Source organism: Gymnodraco acuticeps, unplaced genomic scaffold, assembly GCF_902827175.1.
Source record: "Gymnodraco acuticeps unplaced genomic scaffold, fGymAcu1.1, whole genome shotgun sequence".
Lineage (NCBI taxonomy): Eukaryota > Metazoa > Chordata > Actinopteri > Perciformes > Bathydraconidae > Gymnodraco > Gymnodraco acuticeps.
In genome coordinates, this window is record NW_022990322.1 from 29,152 (window position 1) to 55,047 (window position 25,896).

At 40.5% G+C, this 25,896-nt stretch overlaps 1 protein-coding gene across 1 annotated transcript; it reads left to right on the forward strand.

The window, feature by feature from the left end:
* Positions 1-287: 287 nt before the first annotated feature.
* LOC117550659 (coiled-coil domain-containing protein 80-like) lies at positions 288-25,896 on the forward strand (the record flags this gene model as incomplete). The annotated part of the gene is given in 11 exon segments (XM_034223135.1): positions 288-1,434; positions 2,585-2,619; positions 2,622-2,753; positions 2,756-2,869; positions 6,937-7,134; positions 7,453-7,700; positions 10,883-11,110; positions 14,526-14,715; positions 14,718-14,857; positions 21,006-21,162; positions 25,760-25,896. Coding segments are annotated over 11 exon segments (1,920 nt in total), but the record flags the coding sequence as incomplete, so codon positions are not given.

Here is a 25,896-nt window from a genome sequence, read left to right on the forward strand (position 1 = left end):
GTTGTCAGCCTTACCACGGTACTTAGGAGACGTACTTTGTGTTTGAACAACGTTTTATTCACGAGTTATTGATCCGTGAAATCTGAATCTGCCAATATCGTTCCAACTTTACTGAACTTTTAAAAGGTTATTGAATTCGTATTTCATGTTTCTGTCCAGTTACACCACAATACGGGTTTGAAGGGGGGGGGGGGGGGGGGGGGTGCACGGTTGACAGGGATGGGATCAGGGGGCTTTTCTCTTCTGGCTTTAAGGAAGGAACTTTACACTGACTCTGATTCTGGTCATCTCTCTAGTTCCCGGTGATCTGGCCAGCAGGGGAACAAAACGTTTCTGAAATGTGCTTCCACTCAGCTAGATAAATGTTTTACTCAAGTGAAATCTAAACCCATCCCGGAGCGGAGACACATGCCTTTTTTTCGGGGGTGTTTCTATTTTATAATGGGTGTTGCAGAGTGAACCGACAGAGAGTCCCGGGGCAGAGCGTCGCCAAGAGTCCGGAGGCTGAGGTCTGTGTGCGCCTTTTCTTGGAAAGCCTCCCAAAAAAGCTCAGTTTTGCCAAAGAGAACCTGCGGAGGCACTCAGCCGCGGAGCAGACTCAGCACTTTGGACACATTCTGTCGGAGGATTTCTCCTTTCTGAGCCCGGAGGATCATCTCACAGTTTGATGGACTTAAAACAACCGGAGGATTCATTGGATTCATTAATTTAACAGACGCGTACATTTTTGGAGATGTGACGTGGTCCAAACTTTCCGCCACTGAAAGACTTTGATTTTCCCTTGAAAATTGAGGATTATTACAAAGTGTTGGATGTGTGTGTGACATGATATGACCTCCTGGGATTATTCTTATGCACACGGATGGTTGAGATTTTTTGGATGTAACTTTTACGCACAGTCTTTTTTCGCGTTGTCTGGCACACAGAGGTTTCCTGAGCAGAAGGAATGATCTGAAACACTTCTCTGGCTCTGTGCTGCTCGCTGTATGTCTTCATCTGGAGTTCATTCTTTTATGAAATGCACTAAAGACGCACCAGGATCACTGGATCTCTATCTCTCCCCCCTCAGTACATCTAACTGTATCTCGCCACAATGCGGGGGGCTTTAATTCTCACTTTATCTCTAGTATATCTGCTAACTTGGACAGGTGAAGCAGACAAACAGACTCAAATGAAGAAAGCACAATTACGCAGGCGCGCGAGACAGGGACTTGGCCCAAATGGGGGTCTCGCGAGGCGCATGCATCTTGGGTTTGGTTCTGCTTTATCCGTGCACAGTCCCACAAAGGAGGAAGACGTGCAGGCGGATGAAGGAGCTCCAGTTTACACCAGGACTGTGCAGGGCAGAAGAGCAGGAGGTGTGACGTCACGGAGAGGGGTGATGCAGGATGAGGCAGCGCGAGGCAGGGTGCCCCGAGGACCCAGCAGCCAGAGGTGGGAAGTAGTGGAGTACAAATACTTCATTACTGTACTTAAGTACATTTTTCTGGGATCAGTATTTTACTCCACTACTTATTTTTCTGACGACTTTTTACTTTGACTTCTTACATTTTGAACCCAAATACCTGTACTTTCTACTTCTTACATGTTAAACACAAATACCTGTACTTTCTACTTCTTACATGTTGAACACAAATACCTGTACTTTCTACTTCTTACATTTTGAACCCAAATACCTGTACTTTCTACTTCTTACATGTTGAACACAAATACCTGTACTTTCTACTTCTTACATGTTAAACACAAATACCTGTACTTTCTACTTCTTACATGTTGAACACAAATACCTGTACTTTCTACTTCTTACATGTTGAACACAAATACCTGTACTTTCTACTTCTTACATGTTGAACACAAATACCTGTACTTTCTACTTCTTACATTTTGAACCCAAATACCTGTACTTTCTACTTCTTACATGTTGAACACAAATACCTGTACTTTCTACTTCTTACATGTTGAACACAAATACCTGTACTTTCTACTTCTTACATGTTGAACACAAATACCTGTACTTTCTACTTCTTACATGTTGAACTCAAATACCTGTACTTTCTACTTCTTACATGTTGAACTCAAATACCTGTACTTTCTACTTCTTATATGTTGAACTCAAATACCTGTATTTTCTACTTCTTACATGTTGAACACAAATACCTGTACTTTCTACTTCTTACATGTTGAACACAAATACCTGTACTTTCTACTTCTTACATGTTGAACACAAATACCTGTACTTTCTACTTCTCACATGTTGAACACAAATACCTGTACTTTCTACTTCTTACATGTTGAACTCAAATACCTGTACTTTCTACTTCTTACCTTGGCTAACATTTTATATTATATATATATATATATATATGACATGAAGAAGAGGGGACACATGTTGATGTAGAAGAGACATGAAGAAGTGGATTTTGCATAATAGGTGACCTTTATGTAAATTTCGTAGCCCATACTTCTTTACTTTTACTTGAGTAAAGAAGTTTAGTCAGTACTTCTACTTTTACCAGAGTATTTTACACGAGTATCTGTACTTCTACTTGAGTAAAGGATGTGTGAACTTTTTCCATCTCTTCAGCTCGGGGTCTCCAAACCTTCTGGCCACATTCGCAGGAAGAACCGGGTTCTGGTGATTTCTGCTCCCCACGAATCAGACGGATACTACCGGATGATGATGTCTCTTCTGAAGTCAGATGTTTACTGCGAGCTGGCAGAGAGACACGTGCACCAGGTGGTCATCTTCCATCAGGAGGGGAGATGGGGGGGAAGGTGAGGAGGATCACCAAGGAGGGGAAGGTGATGGAGGAACCGCTGGACACCGCTCTCATCCCCAGACTCATGAGCTTCCTCAAACTGGAGAAAGGTGAGAGGTGGGGTTATCCTGGAGGATGGGGGGGGGGGGGGGGGGGGGGGGGGGACACTGAGGCTCGTGGTGTTTGTTGTTATGACCCTTTAAAGGTCACCTAATATGCAAAATCCACTTCTTCATGTCTCTTCTACATCAACATGTGTCCCCTCTTCTTCATGTCTCTTCTACATCAACATGTGTCCCCTCTTCTTCATGTCTCTTCTACATCAACATGTGTCCCCCTCTTCTTCATGTCTCTTCTACATCAACATGTGTCCCCTCTTCTTCATGTCTCTTCTACATCAACATGTGTCCCCTCTTCTTCATGTCTCTTCTACATCAACATGTGTCCCCTCTTCTTCATGTCTCTTCTACATCAACATGTGTCCCCTCTTCTTCATGTCTCTTCTACATCAACATGTGTCCCCTCTTCCTCATGTCTCTTCTACATCAACATGTGTCCCCTCTTCTTCATGTCTCTTCTACATCAGCATGTGTCCCCTCTTCTTCATGTCTCTTCCACATCAACATGTGTCCCCTCTTCCTCATGTCTCTTCTACATCAACATGTGTCCCCTCTTCTTCATGTCTCTTCTACATCAACATGTGTCCCCTCTTCCTCATGTCTCTTCTACATCAACATGTGTCCCCTCTTCTTCATGTCTCTTCTTCATCAACATGTGTCCCCTCTTCTTCATGTCTCTTCTACATCAACATGTGTCCCCTCTTCTTCATGTCTCTTCTACATCAACATGTGTCCCCTCTTCTTCATGTCTCTTCTACATCAACATGTGTCCCCTCTTCTTCATGTCTCTTCTACATCAACATGTGTCCCCTCTTCTTCATGTCTCTTCTACATCAACATGTGTCCCCTCTTCTTCATGTCTCTTCTACATCAACATGTGTCCCCTCTTCTTCATGTCTCTTCTACATCAACATGTGTCCCCTCTTCTTCATGTCTCTTCTACATCAACATGTGTCCCCTCTTCCTCATGTCTCTTCTACATCAACATGTGTCCCCTCTTCTTCATGTCTCTTCTACATCAGCATGTGTCCCCTCTTCTTCATGTCTCTTCCACATCAACATGTGTCCCCTCTTCCTCATGTCTCTTCTACATCAACATGTGTCCCCCTCTTCTTCATGTCTCTTCTACATCAACATGTGTCCCCTCTTCCTCATGTCTCTTCTACATCAACATGTGTCCCCTCTTCTTCATTCTCTGTCTCTTCTTCATCAACATGTGTCCCCTCTTCTTCATGTCTCTTCTACATCAACATGTGTCCCCTCTTCTTCATGTCTCTTCTACATCAACATGTGTCCCCTCTTCTTCATGTCTCTTCTACATCAACATGTGTCCCCTCTTCTTCATGTCTCTTCTACATCAACATGTGTCCCCTCTTCTTCATGTCTCTTCTACATCAACATGTGTCCCCTCTTCTTCATGTCTCTTCTACATCAACATGTGTCCCCTCTTCTTCATGTCTCTTCTACATCAACATGTGTCCCCTCTTCTTCATGTCTCTTCTACATCAACATGTGTCCCCTCTTCCTCATGTCTCTTCTACATCAACATGTGTCCCCTCTTCTTCATGTCTCTTCTACATCAGCATGTGTCCCCTCTTCCTCATGTCTCTTCTACATCAACATGTGTCCCCTCTTCTTCATGTCTCTTCTACATCAACATGTGTCCCCTCTTCCTCATGTCTCTTCTACATCAACATGTGTCCCCTCTTCTTCATGTCTCTTCTTCATCAACATGTGTCCCCTCTTCTTCATGTCTCTTCTACATCAACATGTGTCCCCTCTTCTTCATGTCTCTTCTACATCAACATGTGTCCCCTCTTCTTCATGTCTCTTCTACATCAACATGTGTCCCCTCTTCTTCATGTCTCTTCTACATCAACATGTGTCCCCTCTTCTTCATGTCTCTTCTACATCAACATGTGTCCCCTCTTCTTCATGTCTCTTCTACATCAACATGTGTCCCCTCTTCTTCATGTCTCTTCTACATCAACATGTGTCCCCTCTTCTTCATGTCTCTTCTACATCAACATGTGTCCCCTCTTCTTCATGTCTCTTCTACATCAACATGTGTCCCCTCTTCTTCATGTCTCTTCTACATCAACATGTGTCCCCTCTTCCTCATGTCTCTTCTACATCAACATGTGTCCCCTCTTCTTCATGTCTCTTCTACATCAGCATGTGTCCCCTCTTCTTCATGTCTCTTCCACATCACATGTGTCCCCTCTTCCTCATGTCTCTTCTACATCAACATGTGTCCCCTCTTCTTCATGTCTCTTCTACATCAACATGTGTCCCCTCTTCCTCATGTCTCTTCTACATCAACATGTGTCCCCCTCTTCTTCATGTCTCTTCTTCATCAACATGTGTCCCCTCTTCTTCATGTCTCTTCTACATCAACATGTGTCCCCTCTTCTTCATGTCTCTTCTACATCAACATGTGTCCCCTCTTCTTCATGTCTCTTCTACATCAACATGTGTCCCCTCTTCTTCATGTCTCTTCTACATCAACATGTGTCCCCTCTTCTTCATGTCTCTTCTACATCAACATGTGTCCCCTCTTCTTCATGTCTCTTCTACATCAACATGTGTTCCCCTCTTCTTCATGTCTCTTCTACATCAACATGTGTCCCCTCTTCTTCATGTCTCTTCTACATCAACATGTGTCCCCTCTTCCTCATGTCTCTTCTACATCAACATGTGTCCCCTCTTCTTCATGTCTCTTCTACATCATCATGTGTCCCCTCTTCTTCATGTCTCTTCCACATCAACATGTGTCCCCTCTTCCTCATGTCTCTTCTACATCATCATGTGTCCCCTCTTCTTCATGTCTCTTCTACATCAACATGTGTCCCCTCTTCTCATGTCTCTTCTACATCAACATGTGTCCCCTCTTCTTCATGTCTCTTCTACATCAACATGTGTCCCCTCTTCTTCATGTCTCTTCTACATCAACATGTGTCCCCTCTTCTTCATGTCTCTTCTACATCAACATGTGTCCCCTCTTCTTCATGTCTCTTCTACATCAACATGTGTCCCCTCTTCTTCATGTCTCTTCTACATCAACATGTGTCCCCTCTTCTTCATGTCTCTTCTACATCAACATGTGTCCCCTCTTCTTCATGTCTCTTCTACATCAACATGTGTCCCCTCTTCTTCATGTCTCTTCTACATCAACATGTGTCCCCTCTTCCTCATGTCTCTTCTACATCAACATGTGTCCCCTCTTCTTCATGTCTCTTCTACATCAGCATGTGTCCCCTCTTCCTCATGTCTCTTCTACATCAACATGTGTCCCCTCTTCTTCATGTCTCTTCTACATCAACATGTGTCCCCCTCTTCCTCATGTCTCTTCTACATCAACATGTGTCCCCTCTTCTTCATGTCTCTTCTTCATCAACATGTGTCCCCTCTTCTTCATGTCTCTTCTACATCAACATGTGTCCCCTCTTCTTCATGTCTCTTCTACATCAACATGTGTCCCCTCTTCTTCATGTCTCTTCTACATCAACATGTGTCCCCTCTTCTTCATGTCTCTTCTACATCAACATGTGTCCCCTCTTCTTCATGTCTCTTCTACATCAACATGTGTCCCCTCTTCTTCATGTCTCTTCTACATCAACATGTGTCCCCTCTTCTTAATGTCTCTTCTACATCAACATGTGTCCCCTCTTCTTCTTGTCTCTTCTACATCAACATGTGTCCAAATCTCTCTCAGAGGGGCGTGGGGAGGGGCTCCTTATTTTCATCTAAAGTAACAGACAGAGAATCAGCACTTTGGAAACAGGGCTGAAACAGAGGGGATTATGGGTAATGCTGCAATGATCTGTTTGGTGTTTCAGCCAAGAGACAGACAGGCTCTGTATATATCTGAGACCTGTGATACATTGATGAGAAACAGTACAATAGGAGACCTTTAAGTTCCCATTTTTCTAAATAAATGTAATAAATTATGAATGAAAATGTACTATTTTGGGGCAACATTGTGAGTAGGTAGAAACTGGGTAGAAACATGACAGAATACCTGATATGTGATGAGTGATGTTTTGTTTTTCCTGCAGGTAAGTTTGGGATGGTGCTGCTGAAGAAGACGCTGCAGGTGGTGGAGAGGTACCCGTACCCAGTGAGGCTGGAGGCGATGTACGAGGCGATCGACCAGGCGCCCGCGAGGAAGAACGAGAAGCTCAGACAGAAAGGATTCGTGCAGAAATGCAAAGCTGCAGGAGTGGAGGGTCAGGTGGAGGAGGGCACGCTCACAGGTGAGAGGGGGGAGGTGGAGAGAATGCAACTAACCATTCTTTAATCTATATAAAACTAAAATAGTTCAAAACATCCATCCCAGTGTCTCAGAGTCCAAGGTGACGTCTTTAAATACCTGTTTTAAGCGGCCACAAGCCCTAGTATGACACAAAACAAATTAAAGGTGGAGATCTCCATAGTTTTTCCGTACATACTGTATTTCATTATTGATTTTATTGTATTTACGTATATTGGTATTCACTTATTTATTTATTTTGTATTCATTTTGCTGATATTAATAAAACTATTCATCTGTTATCTGCCTTTTTATTAAGTAGATACACCAGTACAAAGATTACCACACAAGAAGATCCCAAGAAAGCCCCAAATAACAACAACAACAACCACAGCTGCCACAACAACAACAACAACAACCACCACACGACCAACCACCACAACTCGGCCCACCACCACCAAGAGAGCAACAACCACCACCACGACAAAAGCAACAACAACAACAACCACCAAACCCACCACCACCACCAGAAGAACCACCACAAAGAGATTCACCACCACCAACACTCAGGTACAGAGATGGCAAAAGTACACACTTCCTTTGCTCAAGTAGAAGTACAGATACTCGTGTTTAAAAATACTCTGGTGAAAGTAGAAGTACTGACTAAACTTCTTTACTAAAGTAAAATAAAAGAAGTATGGGCTTTGAAATGTACTTCAGTAAAAAGTACCCATAACTACCAGCTGTTTTAAAGAGTACCTGACCTCCCTTTATATTAATAGAACAATAATGTCATTGTTAGCTAATGAATGTTTCCATGCTGAACAACGGCAACATGACAACATTTCCATTCATTCTTCTTTAGAGAAGACCAGAGGCCTGTACTACGAAGCAGGATTTTCTCTTAGCGGCTAACTTCAGGGAAAACTCGGGGTTTCCGGTCCTACGACGCTGGTTCTCTTTTTAGCGGGCTAGATCTCCATGGTAACTGATGCTGAGCGGCTAACCTGCCCCGGAGCAGGTTAGGTTGCAGGCTAAGAGCTCAACTCAGTGAAAGCACCGCCTGCTGACCAATCAGAGCACAGTGTGTGGAGTTTAAAGCGATCAAGTCATATTACAGGAGAAAGGAAATACAGAAAAGCTGCCGGAAAGACGGCCGGCAAGAATCACCGACTGTGTGAAAGTGAACATTAATAGAATATCACCTCCATCTTCAGAGCAATCTGACTATTATAACATTAGCGTTAAGAAAGCTTACTTACATATCTGCCACAACATAAGTAACCGGATCAGAGTAACATTAAGTACAGTCCGCGGCATATCACATCATAATGTATCATATATTTCCTTATCTGAGTCAGCTGAGCCGTATCTGGCCGTGCAACACTCACAGTGTCACAGACTGTATGCAGAAGTATTATTTTAAGCAACACATTAAGTTGACGAAACACTCGAGACAAATGTAATTAAAGTCAGATCGTGTCTTAGACGGGGCAGTGATATCATAAACCTGTTAATGTACGCATTCAAACACTTGTTCTGTTACCAGCTGTATTCACCTTGCAGGTGCAGCTCTGTGGCTTTGATCCTGGATCAAGTGTTTAAGTCATGGATGTTTAAAGTTTAACTTCTTCATATGTCTAATATTATAGTTGACTTTTCATTCAGGAAGTATGACGCTGGCTGTCAGTATGCTTCTCCATGTTTGTGATTGGTCGAATGCTCCAGATACCACCCCTTTCATGTGAACGCGCACCTAACTAGATAGGACACGGCTGGCTTGGGCGATCCACTTGATAACCAGCGTCGTAGTACAGGTTAGCGAGAGCGCGTATGTTTTTGGATCAACATGTGAGAAGTAGAAAGTACAGGTATTTGAGTTCAACATGTAAGAAGTAGAAAGTACAGGTATTTGAGTTCAACATGTAAGAAGTAGAAAGTACAGGTATTTGAGTTCAACATGTAAGAAGTAGAAAGTACAGGTATTTGAGTTCAACATGTGAGAAGTAGAAAGTACAGGTATTTGAGTTCAACATGTAAGAAGTAGAAAGTACAGGTATTTGAGTTCAACATGTGAGAAGTAGAAAGTACAGGTATTTGAGTTCAACATGTAAGAAGTAGAAAGTACAGGTATTTGAGTTCAACATGTAAGAAGTAGAAAGTACAGGTATTTGTGTTCAACATGTAAGAAGTAGAAAGTACAGGTATTTGAGTTCAACATGTGAGAAGTAGAAAGTACAGGTATTTGAGTTCAACATGTAAGAAGTAGAAAGTACAGGTATTTGAGTTCAACATGTAAGAAGTAGAAAGTACAGGTATTTGAGTTCAACATGTGAGAAGTAGAAAGTACAGGTATTTGTGTTCAACATGTAAGAAGTAGAAAGTACAGGTATTTGTGTTCAAAGTGTAAGAAGTAGAAAGTACAGGTATTTGAGTTCAACATGTGAGAAGTAGAAAGTACAGGTATTTGTGTTCAACATATAAGAAGTAGAAAGTACAGGTATTTGTGTTCAAAGTGTAAGAAGTAGAAAGTACAGGTATTTGAGTTCAAAATGTAAGAAGTAGAAAGTACAGGTATTTGGGTTCAAAATGTAAGAAGTAGAAAGTACAGGTATTTGGGTTCAACATGTAAGAAGTAGAAAGTACAGGTATTTGGGTTCAAAATGTAAGAAGTAGAAAGTACAGGTATTTGTGTTCAAAGTGTAAGAAGTAGAAAGTACAGGTATTTGAGTTCAAAATGTAAGAAGTAGAAAGTACAGGTATTTGAGTTCAACATGTAAGAAGTAGAAAGTACAGGTATTTGAGTTCAACATGTAAGAAGTAGAAAGTACAGGTATTTGGGTTCAACATGTAAGAAGTAGAAAGTACAGGTATTTGAGTTCAACATGTAAGAAGTAGAAAGTACAGGTATTTGAGTTCAACATGTAAGAAGTAGAAAGTACAGGTATTTGTGTTCAACATATAAGAAGTAGAAAGTACAGGTATTTGAGTTCAACATGTAAGAAGTAGAAAGTACAGGTATTTGAGTTCAACATGTAAGAAGTAGAAAGTACAGGTATTTGGGTTCAACATGTAAGAAGTAGAAAGTACAGGTATTTGAGTTCAACATGTAAGAAGTAGAAAGTACAGGTATTTGAGTTCAACATGTAAGAAGTAGAAAGTACAGGTATTTGAGTTCAACATGTAAGAAGTAGAAAGTACAGGTATTTGAGTTCAAAATGTAAGAAGTAGAAAGTACAGGTATTTGTGTTCAAAATGTAAGAAGTCAAAGTAAAAAGTCATCAGAAAAATAAGTAGTGGAGTAAAGTACTGAAAAAGTACTTAAGTACAGTAACAAAGTATTTGTTCTCCACGACTTCCCCTCTGGTGATAGCTGTAGCTTACATCAAACTGAAACTGTGTGAAAAACCCAAGAAAGAAAGTAAGTTACAGTGACATGTATAAGAGTCATGGGCTGGAAGTCCTTTGAGACACATCATGTCCTCGTCTGTCCACATTTCAAAGGCTCTGTCATCTTTGACCTGAACCCAGAGGACAAAAGGGACCCTCTTTTATTGGCCACATGTTTTGAAGAATCCAGACCACACAATTACAGATCGTGATGATATTTTAACAATGTGAACAGACTCAGACTTTCCCTCGAAGGTTAAAGTACTTTCTCTTCTCTTATGTTGTACATGTTCATTCAAGGGTTACACAATATGAGACAAATATAACATAAGTATTGTACTCCACTACTTCTCCTCTCCCAGAGACCCACCAGAGCCCAGACGACCTCCCAGTGGCTCCCAGTCCCCAGGACCACAGCTGACCCCTCCCACTACAGCAGAGTGAGGGAGAGGAACCAGGTGAAGACCACCCCGTCTGGAGATAACCGAACGGATAAAGACAACAGAGATCCAAACAGCCGCAAACTGGTTCCCTCCACTCAAAAACCATCAAAGATCAAACCTGCCAAGAGGAAGAACGCGGGAGGAAAGGTGAGGTAAAAGTGTTTTGGGGTCTTTTTGTGTGTACGTTAGGTCAAGGGTCTGCGAAAACAGGAAGTAATGACGGAGCAGGGACCTCCTTCTACCTCTGTATAAACTTGAATTGCATATTCGTCATTCCATTAGGTGTATGGTATCCTTAAGTGCCATGTTCTGTATAAACATTCATATTCTACATTCCATATTTATGGTGCATGCAATACTAAACTCTTAAGGCCCGGACACACCGAGCCGATTTCGGCCGTCGATAGATGTCTGGCCGTCGATGAGCGTCCTGTCGCCCTACTCAGATTGGTGTGTCTCGCACCGTCGTGTCTTTTCGGCCGTGCCGACACCTTCCGCTCCCGATTCAAGTCGGCAAAAGGCTGTCGGCAAAATAAATCACTCTGATTGGCTGTTCAGCTTAGCGAATCAGTGCATGAGAAGTGAAACGGAAGTGAAGAAGGCACAAACAGACGGCTATTATTTTTCATTTTCCAGTACCGCACTAAACATGTTTTCGATTATAAGTCGTTATGTGAAATAGTCTGTGATGGACGAGAGTGAAAATGCAACGCACGCTATTTGTTGTTTGTATATATCACGCAGTCTGTCTTTCGGTTGTTGCCTCTTTTGAATGACGAAGACACACTACCGCCACCTGCTGGTAAGGAGAGTTATTGCCACTCACGCATGCGCAGTTCGTACGTGCTACTTGGCCGTCGGCTGAAGTCTTTGCGGTGTGTTCCAGTGCGACTGTTTGGCCAAGACGCAGGAGACGCGAGGGTCCGTCGGGACGTGTTCTTTGGTGTGTAGGGCCTTTAAAGTAATGTAACCTTAGCTAAGAAGTTCACAGTTTAAAAAAAGTGCTGTACCGTGATTTAGCATATAGCTAGCCTTTGTGATTTCAAGTATTTATGGGTTAGAGTAAGACTGTCATTGTTGTGTAAGTTAAATGGTTTTGGTTGTTTTCCCGATAAATAGGCCAGTTAATAGTTTCAGACACTGACATTTAAAAAAAACAAAATACTTCAAATCAAATTAAACTATAATTTGCTGTCCCCCCCATGGTGGTTAGGCGGGGTGCAGAGCGGCTGAAGGCTCTAGACCCCATGGTGGTTAGGCGGGGTGCAGAGCGGCTGAAGGCTCTAGACCCCATGGTGGTTAGGCGGGGTGCAGAGCGGCTGAAGGCTCTAGACCCCATGGTGGTTAGGCGGGGTGCAGAGCGGCTGAAGGCTCTAGACCCCATGGTGGTTAGGAGGGGTGCAGAGCGGCTCAAGGCTCTCGACCCCATGGTGGTTAGGAGGGGTGCAGAGCGGCTGAAGGCTCTAGACCCCATGGTGGTTAGGCGGGGTGCAGAGCGGCTGAAGGCTCTAGACCCCATGGTGGTTAGGCGGGGTGCAGAGCGGCTGAAGGCTCTAGACCCCATGGTGGTTAGGCGGGGTGCAGAGCGGCTGAAGGCTCTAGACCCCATGGTGGTTAGGCGGGGTGCAAAGCGGCTGAAGGCTCTAGACCCCATGGTGGTTAGGCGGGGTGCAGAGCGGCTGAAGGCTCTAGACCCCATGGTGGTTAGGCGGGGTGCAAAGCGGCTGAAGGCTCTAGACCCCATGGTGGTTAGGCGGGGTGCAGAGCAGCTGAAGGCTCTAGACCCCATGAAGGTTAGGCGGGGTGCAGAGCGGCTGAAGGCTCTAGACCCCATGGTGGTTAGGCGGGGTGCAGAGCGGCTGAAGGCTCTAGACCCCATGGTGGTTAGGCGGGGTGCAGAGCAGCTGAAGGCTCTAGACCCCATGAAGGTTAGGCGGGGTGCAGAGCGGCTGAAGGCTGTAGACCCCATGGTGGTTAAACGGAAGGGGGGTGGAGGGAAGCAGAATACCTGAGAGTGCGGATGGGTGTTGATGTGCAGGAGGTCGGAGAGGTGCAGAGGAGTGAGGTTATGGATTTGACGGGGAGCGAGTGAAGTTGCTGAAGAACAGGAGTGATGTGGTTAATGGAGGGGGTTCTGGTGATGATTGCGAGCGGCAGAGTTCTGGACCAGTTGAAGTCTGTAGATGGATTTGAGAGGGAGACCAAAGAGAATGAGTTGCAGTGGTCAATGCGGGAAGTGACCAGGGTGTGAACAAGAATGGCGGTGCTCTTAGGGTTAAGGGACGGGCGGAGGAGGTTGATGTTGCGTAGATGGAAATAGGCAGACCGAGTGAGATAGCAGACTTCGACCATTTCCATAAGTAAATAATAATGCTTGTAATTTGGGTCCGCTCCAAAATCTAATCAGTTCTCCCTCCGTGCAACATCCTTCCCCTAAGGTTAATGAAAATAGGGTGAGGACTTTTTCCGTAATCCTGTTGACCGACAAATGGAGAGGTTCGGCTCAGGAGGTGAAGGTTGTCTCAAAATTGAAATGTTCCTCCAGAGAGTGTTGAAGTGTCCTTGAGCATCAAACCGTATCCACTCATCGGTGTATGAATGTATGACGTGTGTTGTAAAGCGCTTTGAAATTTAGACTAGAAAAGCGTTATATAAATGCACTCCAATTACAAACAAACCAAACTGAAAGCATTCAATAGTACGTCCTTTGCAGAGGTAATTCGTTTTGGGAGTGTATATGATTATAAAAGTGAGCTAAAGTTAGGAGTCATTTTGCAGGGCACTTTCACACATTTAACTTCATTAAGAGATTGGACCTTTCTTCATCTATTTAGCCTTGACTGGAATTTCTGCAATTTTAACCACTAGTGCTTCACTTTGTGTGTTCAACAACTTGACATTCTTGTGAAATGGTTAATCATTGCCCTAGTTCTCTCTCCGGGTTGAGTTCTCTATCTGTGTTTTTTAATATCTCTCCATCTGTGTTTTGTAATAGTTCTCTATCTGTGTTTTTTAAAAATCTCTCCATCTGTGTTTTGTAATAGTTCTCTATCTGTGTTTTTTAATATCTCTCTATCTGTGTTTTTTAATATCTCTCTATCTGTGTTTTTTAATATCTCTCTATCTGTGTTTTTTAATATCTCTCTATCTGTGTTGAGTTCTCTATCTGTGTTTTTTAATATCTCTCTATCTGTGTTGAGTTCTCTATCTGTGTTTTTTAATATCTCTCTATCTGTGTTGAGTTCTCTATCTGTGTTTTTTAATAGTTCTCTATCTGTGTTTTTTAATATTTCTCTATCTGTGGTTTTTAATAGTTCTCTATCTGTGGTTTTTAATAGTTCTCTATCTGTGGTTTTTAATAGTTCTCTATCTGTGGTTTTTCATTTTCATTGTACTTTTATGTATGCACCATGACATCAAGTCAAATTCCTCGTACGTGTCAACCTACCTGGTAATAAACCTGATTCTGTTTCTGATTTCTGATTCTGATGGTATTAAATCAATGAGGAAACTGGAAATATACTTTAACAACCAAATTAACAACATGCTTTTGTCCGTGCAGGTGATGACAAATGAGTACGAGGACAGGTTTGAAGCGGGCAAACCCACAGTGAGTGATCCGGAGGAAACCTTCACCAGCATCAGTCCCACCAAGAGGGTGAAGGGAAAACACGATAAGCTCGACAAGAGGAAGAAAAAGAATGACAAGGCTGGCAAGAAAGGCGAGAGGAGAGGAGGAAAGGCCGGGAAGATCGGGGAAAGAAAAATGGAAAGAAGTTGTCAAAGTACCCGGAGAAAGAGGACTTCCCGAAGCCCACTAAGAAGCCGACGCCCGCTCCGAAGGGATCTCTGGCCTCCTTCCTCGACTACTTTGAGAACAGGAGGCGACTGCTGGTGAGAGCATGACGTAATTCACAGCTCATGAAAGGAGCCTCACTCTGCCTCTCTTTCCTTTCTGGCAGAAGTACACACATCCTTTACTCAAGTAGAAGTACAGATACTCGTGTTTAAAAATACTCTGGTGAAAGTAGAAGTACTGACTAAACTTCTTTACTCAAGTAAAAGTAAAGAGGGCTTTGAAGTGTACTTCAGTAAAAAGTACCCATAACTAGCAGCTGTTTTAAAGAGTACCTGACCTCCCTTTATATTAATAGAACAATAATGTCATTGTTAGCTAATGAATGTTTCCATGCTGAACAACGGCAACATTTCCATTGGTCCCTCTTCTTTAGAGAAGACCAGGAAATGATGGATACACGGATCGTGTTCAAATCAATAGGCACGCAATGACTCTAAAGAATAATGATCACGCATCAAACACACATTCAGACTAAAGGAACCAGCTGTTTGGAAAATGAGAGAAGTAGAAAGTACAGGTATTTGTGTTCAACATGTAAGAAGTAGAAAGTACAGGTATTTGGGTTCAACATGTAAGAAGTAGAAAGTACAGGTATTAGGGTTCAACATGTAAGAAGTAGAAAGTACAGGTATTTGTGTTCAACATGTAAGAAGTAGAAAGTACAGGTATTTGAGTTCAACATGTAAGAAGTAGAAAGTACAGGTATTTGTGTTCAACATGTAAGAAGTAGAAAGTACAGGTATTTGTGTTCAACATGTAAGAAGTAGAAAGTACAGGTATTTGGGTTCAACATGTAAGAAGTAGAAAGTACAGGTATTTGTGATCAAAATGTAAGAAGTAGAAAGTACAGGTATTTGTGTTCAACATGTAAGAAGTATAAAGTACAGGTATTTGAGTTCAACATGTAAGAAGTAGAAAGTACAGGTATTTGGGTTCAACATGTAAGAAGTAGAAAGTACAGGTATTTGTGTTCAACATGTAAGAAGTAGAAAATACAGGTATTTGGGTTCAACATGTAAGAAGTAGAAAGTACAGGTATTTGAGTTCAACATGTACGAAGTAGAAAGTACAGGTATTTGTGTTCAACATGTAAGAAGTAGAAAGTACAGGTATTTGAGTTCAACATGTGAGAAGTAGAAAGTACAGGTATTTGAGTTCAACATGTAAGAAGTAGAAAGTACAGGTATTTGAGTTCAACATGTGAGAAGTAGAAAGTACAGGTATTTGAGTTCAACATGTGAGAAGTAGAAAGTACAGGTATTTGTGTTCAACATGTGAGAAGTAGAAAGTACAGGTATTTGTGTTCAACATGTAAGAAGTAGAAAGTTCAGGTATTTGTGTTTAACATGTAAGAAGTAGAAAGTTCAGGTATTTGTGTTTAACATGTAAGAAGTAGAAAGTACAGGTATTTGTGTTCAACATGTAAGAAGTAGAAAGTACAGGTATTTGTGTTTAACATGTAAGAAGTAGAAAGTTCAGGTATTTGTGTTTAACATGTAAGAAGTAGAAAATACAGGTATTTGGGTTCAACATGTAAGAAGTAGAAAGTACAGGTATTTGAGTTCAACATGTAAGAAGTAGAAAATACAGGTATTTGGGTTCAACATGTAAGAAGTAGAAAGTACAGGTATTTGAGTTCAACATGTAAGAAGTAGAAAGTACAGGTATTTGTGTTCAACATGTAAGAAGTAGAAAGTACAGGTATTTGAGTTCAACATGTGAGAAGTAGAAAGTACAGGTATTTGAGTTCAACATGTAAGAAGTAGAAAGTACAGGTATTTGAGTTCAACATGTGAGAAGTAGAAAGTACAGGTATTTGAGTTCAACATGTGAGAAGTAGAAAGTACAGGTATTTGTGTTCAACATGTGAGAAGTAGAAAGTACAGGTATTTGAGTTCAACATGTGAGAAGTAGAAAGTACAGGTATTTGTGTTCAACATGTAAGAAGTAGAAAGTACAGGTATTTGTGTTCAACATGTAAGAAGTAGAAAGTACAGGTATTTGGGTTCAACATGTAAGAAGTAGAAAGTACAGGTATTTGTGATCAAAATGTAAGAAGTAGAAAGTACAGGTATTTGTGTTCAACATGTAAGAAGTATAAAGTACAGGTATTTGAGTTCAACATGTAAGAAGTAGAAAGTACAGGTATTTGGGTTCAACATGTAAGAAGTAGAAAGTACAGGTATTTGTGTTCAACATGTAAGAAGTAGAAAATACAGGTATTTGGGTTCAACATGTAAGAAGTAGAAAGTACAGGTATTTGTGTTCAACATGTAAGAAGTAGAAAGTACAGGTATTTGGGTTCAACATGTAAGAAGTAGAAAGTACAGGTATTTGTGATCAAAATGTAAGAAGTAGAAAGTACAGGTATTTGTGTTCAACATGTAAGAAGTATAAAGTACAGGTATTTGAGTTCAACATGTAAGAAGTAGAAAGTACAGGTATTTGGGTTCAACATGTAAGAAGTAGAAAGTACAGGTATTTGTGTTCAACATGTAAGAAGTAGAAAATACAGGTATTTGGGTTCAACATGTAAGAAGTAGAAAGTACAGGTATTTGAGTTCAACATGTACGAAGTAGAAAGTACAGGTATTTGTGTTCAACATGTAAGAAGTAGAAAGTACAGGTATTTGAGTTCAACATGTGAGAAGTAGAAAGTACAGGTATTTGAGTTCAACATGTAAGAAGTAGAAAGTACAGGTATTTGAGTTCAACATGTGAGAAGTAGAAAGTACAGGTATTTGAGTTCAACATGTGAGAAGTAGAAAGTACAGGTATTTGTGTTCAACATGTGAGAAGTAGAAAGTACAGGTATTTGTGTTCAACATGTAAGAAGTAGAAAGTTCAGGTATTTGTGTTTAACATGTAAGAAGTAGAAAGTTCAGGTATTTGTGTTTAACATGTAAGAAGTAGAAAGTACAGGTATTTGTGTTCAACATGTAAGAAGTAGAAAGTTCAGGTATTTGTGTTTAACATGTAAGAAGTAGAAAGTTCAGGTATTTGTGTTTAACATGTAAGAAGTAGAAAATACAGGTATTTGGGTTCAACATGTAAGAAGTAGAAAGTACAGGTATTTGAGTTCAACATGTAAGAAGTAGAAAATACAGGTATTTGGGTTCAACATGTAAGAAGTAGAAAGTACAGGTATTTGAGTTCAACATGTACGAAGTAGAAAGTACAGGTATTTGTGTTCAACATGTAAGAAGTAGAAAGTACAGGTATTTGAGTTCAACATGTGAGAAGTAGAAAGTACAGGTATTTGAGTTCAACATGTAAGAAGTAGAAAGTACAGGTATTTGAGTTCAACATGTGAGAAGTAGAAAGTACAGGTATTTGAGTTCAACATGTGAGAAGTAGAAAGTACAGGTATTTGTGTTCAACATGTGAGAAGTAGAAAGTACAGGTATTTGAGTTCAACATGTGAGAAGTAGAAAGTACAGGTATTTGTGTTCAACATGTAAGAAGTAGAAAGTACAGGTATTTGTGTTCAACATGTAAGAAGTAGAAAGTACAGGTATTTGGGTTCAACATGTAAGAAGTAGAAAGTACAGGTATTTGTGATCAAAATGTAAGAAGTAGAAAGTACAGGTATTTGTGTTCAACATGTAAGAAGTATAAAGTACAGGTATTTGAGTTCAACATGTAAGAAGTAGAAAGTACAGGTATTTGGGTTCAACATGTAAGAAGTAGAAAGTACAGGTATTTGTGTTCAACATGTAAGAAGTAGAAAATACAGGTATTTGGGTTCAACATGTAAGAAGTAGAAAGTACAGGTATTTGAGTTCAACATGTACGAAGTAGAAAGTACAGGTATTTGTGTTCAACATGTAAGAAGTAGAAAGTACAGGTATTTGAGTTCAACATGTGAGAAGTAGAAAGTACAGGTATTTGAGTTCAACATGTAAGAAGTAGAAAGTACAGGTATTTGAGTTCAACATGTGAGAAGTAGAAAGTACAGGTATTTGAGTTCAACATGTGAGAAGTAGAAAGTACAGGTATTTGTGTTCAACATGTGAGAAGTAGAAAGTACAGGTATTTGTGTTCAACATGTAAGAAGTAGAAAGTTCAGGTATTTGTGTTTAACATGTAAGAAGTAGAAAGTTCAGGTATTTGTGTTTAACATGTAAGAAGTAGAAAGTACAGGTATTTGTGTTCAACATGTAAGAAGTAGAAAGTTCAGGTATTTGTGTTTAACATGTAAGAAGTAGAAAGTTCAGGTATTTGTGTTTAACATGTAAGAAGTAGAAAATACAGGTATTTGGGTTCAACATGTAAGAAGTAGAAAGTACAGGTATTTGAGTTCAACATGTAAGAAGTAGAAAATACAGGTATTTGGGTTCAACATGTAAGAAGTAGAAAGTACAGGTATTTGAGTTCAACATGTACGAAGTAGAAAGTACAGGTATTTGTGTTCAACATGTAAGAAGTAGAAAGTACAGGTATTTGAGTTCAACATGTGAGAAGTAGAAAGTACAGGTATTTGAGTTCAACATGTAAGAAGTAGAAAGTACAGGTATTTGAGTTCAACATGTGAGAAGTAGAAAGTACAGGTATTTGAGTTCAACATGTGAGAAGTAGAAAGTACAGGTATTTGTGTTCAACATGTGAGAAGTAGAAAGTACAGGTATTTGTGTTCAACATGTAAGAAGTAGAAAGTTCAGGTATTTGTGTTTAACATGTAAGAAGTAGAAAGTTCAGGTATTTGTGTTTAACATGTAAGAAGTAGAAAATACAGGTATTTGGGTTCAAAATGTAAGAAGTCAAAGTAAAAAGTCGTCAGAAAAATAAGTAGTGGAGTAAAGTACTGATACCAGAAACATGTACTTACAGTAAGTACAGTAACAAAGTATTTGTACTCCACTACTTCCCACCTCTGTTTATATGGAGTATTAAATGGCTCTGATGTACCAAAACCCAGCCCAAACACATACCAGTTTTAAATTACATTATTACATTACATTACATTGCATTTAGCTGACGCTTTTATCCAAAGCGACTTACAATAAGTGCGTTCGACCAACAAGATACAAACTTGAAGAAAACAGAATCATATAAGTACATCAGGTTTCATAGAGCCAAAACATTTCAAGTGCTACTCAACTGGCTTTAGATAAGCCAGTCCTTAAATAAATAGTTAAATAGTTACTGCTAAAAGTTAGATGAGAAGATTGCTACCCCTTTAAGTTCTGGCTTTTCAATCTACAAAGCTACAGCCAACAGGTAGTTAGCTAGTTAGCTTAGCTTAGCATACAACATACAGGAAACCGGTGCTAGCCTTGCTCAGTCCAAAAACATTATTGATGCTAAGCTAAGCTAACTGGCTCCTTGCTGTAGCTTCATTTTATTTCCCTGTAGAGAGAAGAGAGTGGTTCAAATTCCTCCCTCTTCTTCTCTTACTAGAAGACAGATAAGAATATTGCTAGAATAATCTATTTGGCTACAGCCAGCAGCTAGTTAGTTTAGCATAGAGACTATAAATGATTAGCCTCGCTCAGTCCAAAAACAGTTGTTATGCTACTTTAAGCTAACGCAAGATAGCAAATAAGCGTATTTCCCAAAAAAGATTCACATCAGAAGTTAACCTTTATCTTTTCAGAGTAAGACACAGTAAACGAGACACATGTATCCAAAAAAAATGTCTGGTAAAACCATTCACTATCACAATAAAATGATATTGCTTTGTCTTCCATTTTACATGTGTCTTTTCAGCAGAAGTTAGTCCTTCTAGAACAGAACAAGGTGACCAACTTCCCATTACAAAAAGCACTGTAAACTCATTAACGTTTTCCACAAACAATCGCAACATCTGGAGAAGGGATTTAATGTTGATAAATTCTTACAGGTCAACAAACCACTACACACACGTTCTGTGGTGTGCAAACCACTCACTTGTTTCCCCCTTTTGTATCCCTTAATGTCATTACTTTATAGCCTGAAGTAGTTAGAAATATGAATACAGACATGCCGTATGTGGAGGCTGCACAGCTGAGTGCTAACAGACTGAGTGTCTCTGTTTTGCAGCAGCTATAGATTCTTATCACAGCAGTGCTGGGAAAATATGCCCCATCCTCCGCCTGCAGGTTAATGTAAACATCACCTCTGCAGCACCCTGTGTGTGTGTGTGTGTAGATGTGTGTGTGTGTTTTTCATTGCACATACATGACAGTCTCTCCCTTCCTGCAGCTGATCACGTCCCCCGGGGAGGAGAGCAACATGTACGTTCAGCAGAGAGATGAGTACCTGGAGTCTGTGTGTGAAATGGCCATCAGGAAAGTTTCCATCATCACCATCTTCGGCTCGCTGAGCAACTCCACCATGAAGATCGACCACTACCAGCTGGGTGAGTATCCTGCAGTGTCTCACCAGGGAAAGGAGAGGTTAACAAGTTTAAAATGAACTTGTTCTTAACTCTTAAACGTTGTGAGAAAGATGATTGGCAGTTCTCTCAGACTGTTGATGCCTCCATCTGGTTGGGAAATCTGTCCTTGTTTCTTAGTCACTCAGAATAACTGTTTACGAAGCTCTTAAGTCTCATCGTGTGTTTTCTACCTTTGCATCTTAAATCTGCATGTTCCCTTTGCATTACTTGCCCTCTCTACCTTATTTGTATACCTCTGCTCTGGCAGTAAACTTGGCCAGAGGCAATTCGTTGTTGGGTTGTTTCGTACAACACCATTTATCAGAAACAACTTGAGGGAATTACTTCAAATTTTGCAAATACGTCCACTTAGCCCCAATGACAAACTGATTCGAAATTGGTTGTTAAACATCAGTAACTGAGACATAACAAACCCATTTTTGGCCATAACTCAATAAATCAGTTTTACACAATTGTCTAATAGATGGGTCATTCCAGAATTGGAGGACAATTTAGGAAAAACAGATAATAAACCATCAAAAAAAGTGATAAAGGCATCAAATGTATATTTTCCAATGAATAATTAACCCTGTTACTCTAATTATAGTAACAGGGTTGCAAATTAATGCTAATTTTAGCTTTTACCTCAGGAATGAATGCTAGCTGCACAATGTAATGCTATTGTCAAGGAATGGACACACTTAGATATTAACTAAAGAAAGATACATTTGAAATGAATTTGTTTTAGTCTCAAAATGTGAGTAACAGGGTTGCGTTTGTATGAGTGCCACACTCCTTCAAGACTGACAAGATTGGAAATATATTACAAATAAAAGGGAGGACTTACTTTTGGTCTACCCATGGCACTAGCACATGGCTTGCTGATGTCCTTTCTGTGTCATCTGACTTACAGTTTTTTCACTTCCTGTGCCAATCTAAAAAGGTTTGGGTAACAGGGTTGAACGCATGTTGAGGGACACACCTTCAGTGTAAAATTACTGTTATTTAAAATGTGTTTATGATTTAACAAATTGATTTTGCCATTACAAGAGACATATATCAATAGAATAATACCAACAAAAGTAAATAAAATCCCTATTTTAAATGTTATATTTGACATGCAAGTTGGTCACCAAGAAGCTGGGACAAGAGAAAAGGGCCATTTTAGGGGATGTTCGAGAGCTATTTGTTAATTAAAATAATATTTTGAAACCACTTTTTCTACAACTTTATATACATCTTGTCTCAAGACAAGTATATTTAACACAACAAGTGCATGTTTTAGCTTTTTGGGCATGGATTATTACATTTTTTATATGGGGGACATGAAATGTCCTCCAATTCCGGAATGACCCAGATGATGAAATGATGATATTTGACCAGATATGGATGTAAACGGCAACTGGACTGATTGGCAAAGGCACACAAACACATGGCAGCATTTCTGGTGTTCTTCTATAGTATGTAAAGATCCTACACAATCTGAGCTAAAACTCTCAACAAGTACTTAAAGTATATTGTTAATATAAAGCAAGAGGCAGAAATTATAGTCTATATCTTTAATCTGTAAAGAGCTTAACGTATTAATATATTATAGCATCTGTCTCTCTGTGTGCTGATTGTAGGGCAAGGCATCACGTCCATAGACATTATATTTCTAGGTGTCCTTTTTTTATTGTATATTTTTGTAGGACAACCAACACCTTTCGTCTCCCTTGTTCTCCCCTCCAAAAAACCCATTGGTTTTATGAGATATTCTTGAAATTGACAAACACAAGTTTATGATACTTACACGGTTTGTTCAGACGTGACGTGCTGCTCTTGCTGTTGAAGCGGGGGAGGAAATGTTATTGCAGTGTGAAAGTTCTCCGTGTTGAGAGGCCACGTCTGCTGTCTTGTCCTCGTTTGACCTTATCTCTGCTCCAAGTGACACAGACTGAACTCTGCCAAAGCCACAGCACTTTCCTCTGAGCAGGTGATGATACACAGAGCTCACTGCTGATATATCTCACCCTGACTGTTGTTCTCGTGTGTTAGTGTTCTCCTGTGGAAAGCACTTTGACAGGTTGCACTTTCAATGTATTTTTAGTGAGAGGCTTTTTTGATTTAGCCACATTTGTCACATCAAGATCAAGGATATATTTTACAACGGGAGATCTGGACAAGAAAAGCGGAAACAAAGAGTTTCAACATAATAAACACGTTTGCATGCAGACAACCTGCAATATATTTCAACACAGCTTTTAGGTCATTCAGACGTTTTTAAGATTAAGAAATAGGTCATTGCATGATTACAAAAATGAAAACTTTCAAAATAAAGTTAAAACATAAAAAATAAAAAAAAGATTTTAGGAATTTAGATTTTTCTAAATAATTAAAGAAATATTGCAAATTCTGATAAAAGTTTCAGCTTTCTTTGTAACATAATGGTTGTGCTGGTTACTAGATAGGAGAGAGGGGGTGTTTAGGTCAGCTGTAAGAAATGAGTTTGTTCAGAAGCTATTTTGAGTACAGGGGTCTTTATCTGTATCAGGGGAGTGTAACTACACACACACACACACACACACACACACACACACACACACACACACACACACACACACACACACACACACACACATTTAATGCAATTATGACAACCAAAAATGTCCCTTACATCAAACTGCTCAGAGCTTCTTGTTCAAGAAGTTCCAAAACCCCCCCGCGGTTTATTTTTATGAAATGCTGTATCATTTTGTCTCAGCGTCCTCTCTCATATTTTCGGACATTTTACAGCCGTCTCAAACCCAAAGCCTGTGTGTGTGTGTGTGTGTGTGTGTGTGTGTGTGTGTGTGTGTGTGTGTGTGTGTGTGTGTGTGTGTGTGTGTGTGTGTGTGTGTGTGTGTGTGTGTGTGTGTGTGTGTGTGTGTGTGTGTGTGTGTGTGTGTGTGTGTGTGTGTGTGTGTGTGTGTGTGTGTGTGTGTGTGTGTGTTGGCTTCGGGACATTGAAACCCACTTTGTAACCCTTTTACGAGTCTGGCATGACAACAAGGTTTTATCCGGCTGGAATGTTGGAAAGAGTGCAGAGTTGACGTCAGCGAACCCCCCCCCCGCCCACGGTAGTTAGACTTTTGTTCCACTTACCGGCCCGAAGTGTGTGTGTGTGTATGTGTGTGTGTGTGAGAGCTGGTACTGTACACAAACAACTGGTTCTTTCACTGCTGCCCCTCCCTCACTTTAGGGTGACCTCATGGTGGTCAGTGTGTGTGTTTGTTGTGTGTTTTTTTGTGTGTGTAAAGTCTGAGTGTGTATCGGCTGCAGTGTGTGTGCTGGGGTTTTCCTGATTTGCTCATGCACAACCACCAAAACACACTGTTCTGTGTGTGTGTGTGTGTGTGTGTGTGTGTGTGTGTGTGTGTGTGTGTGTGTGTGTGTGTGTGTGTGTGTGTGTGTGTGTGTGTGTGTGTGTGTGTGTGTGTGTGTGTGTGTGTGTGTGTGTGTGTGTGTGTGTATGCAATGAGGCATTGGTGATTAAAGGCTTTTGCTTTGGTCTATTTAAACCCCAACTACAGTGCATAGATTCATAAGGCATCTGACCAGGCCAGATCTCGGTGATTCAAAGCCACTTTTTGTGAGATCACAGATGGCAAATGCCCAAAACAACAAACAAACTTTGCGAATAAATAAAAAACATAAACTCCCCTTGACAAAGAGAATACAAGTTAAACACAAGACAAGTCTCTACCCTGATCTCAAGAGAAAAAACAAGAGAAAGAGACTTCAAAAACTGTGTTTAAAAGTGATTAACATCTCATTATAAATCATTATTCTTTCCACTGTTAACCTGTCACTTGTTGTGGGGTTGGTCCCTGATTCGCTCTGCACGTTTACACTCTGCAGCCACACTTTACCGCCATGTCAAACACAATTGTCAAATAAAAAATGTTTTACGTTTGAGCAATAAAAAACACATTTTACTCCCCTGTCTCAGAGCCAAACTCTCACATTGTGTGTGTGTTGTCATTATGGGTTGTTTTATGGGAAAACTCTTCATCACAAGTGTTCTTCATTTTACATTCAAAGTCTGACAGTTATTTGACTTTTTTAAATGCGTGTAAAAGATTGTATCTCTCCGATGTGATATTGCAAGACTCTCATGATTAGATTAGAATAGATTAGATTTACTTTATTGAGCCGAATTTGGCAAGTTGTTTATGAACTAAACGGTTGTTAGATTGACTTTTTTCACTTGTGTTTTCGGAGCAAAATGTCAAACAAAGCTAAGATGTCAGAAGTTATTACATATTATATTTCTCATGTTTTGGTTTCACTGGTTTTATGGAAATCACTGCATGGCACAAATCTTTTCTACTGCCTGAAACGCCTCCATTGAACTTCTTTGTTTACTTCCGGAACATAATGACATCACTATGTAACACACACGCTCCTATTGGCTAGCGCTTCAACACATTGTACGTAATAGGCTAAGGGGCGGGACATCTCTACGCGGTTGACCAATCACAACAGAACCAGCCCTGTACAGTCAGTGTGAAATGTATCACAGATTCTCACCTCTGTCTCTCTGTTTTATTTCCTTCAGAGAACGATAAGCCGATGAAGGGTCTGCGTCAGGAGGACTTGGTGAACCAGGATCTGATCACAGAGCTGAGGAAAGAGTTCAGCATGACGTATGATGACTTCTACATGGTGCTAACAGACGGAGACATGAGGGTCAAG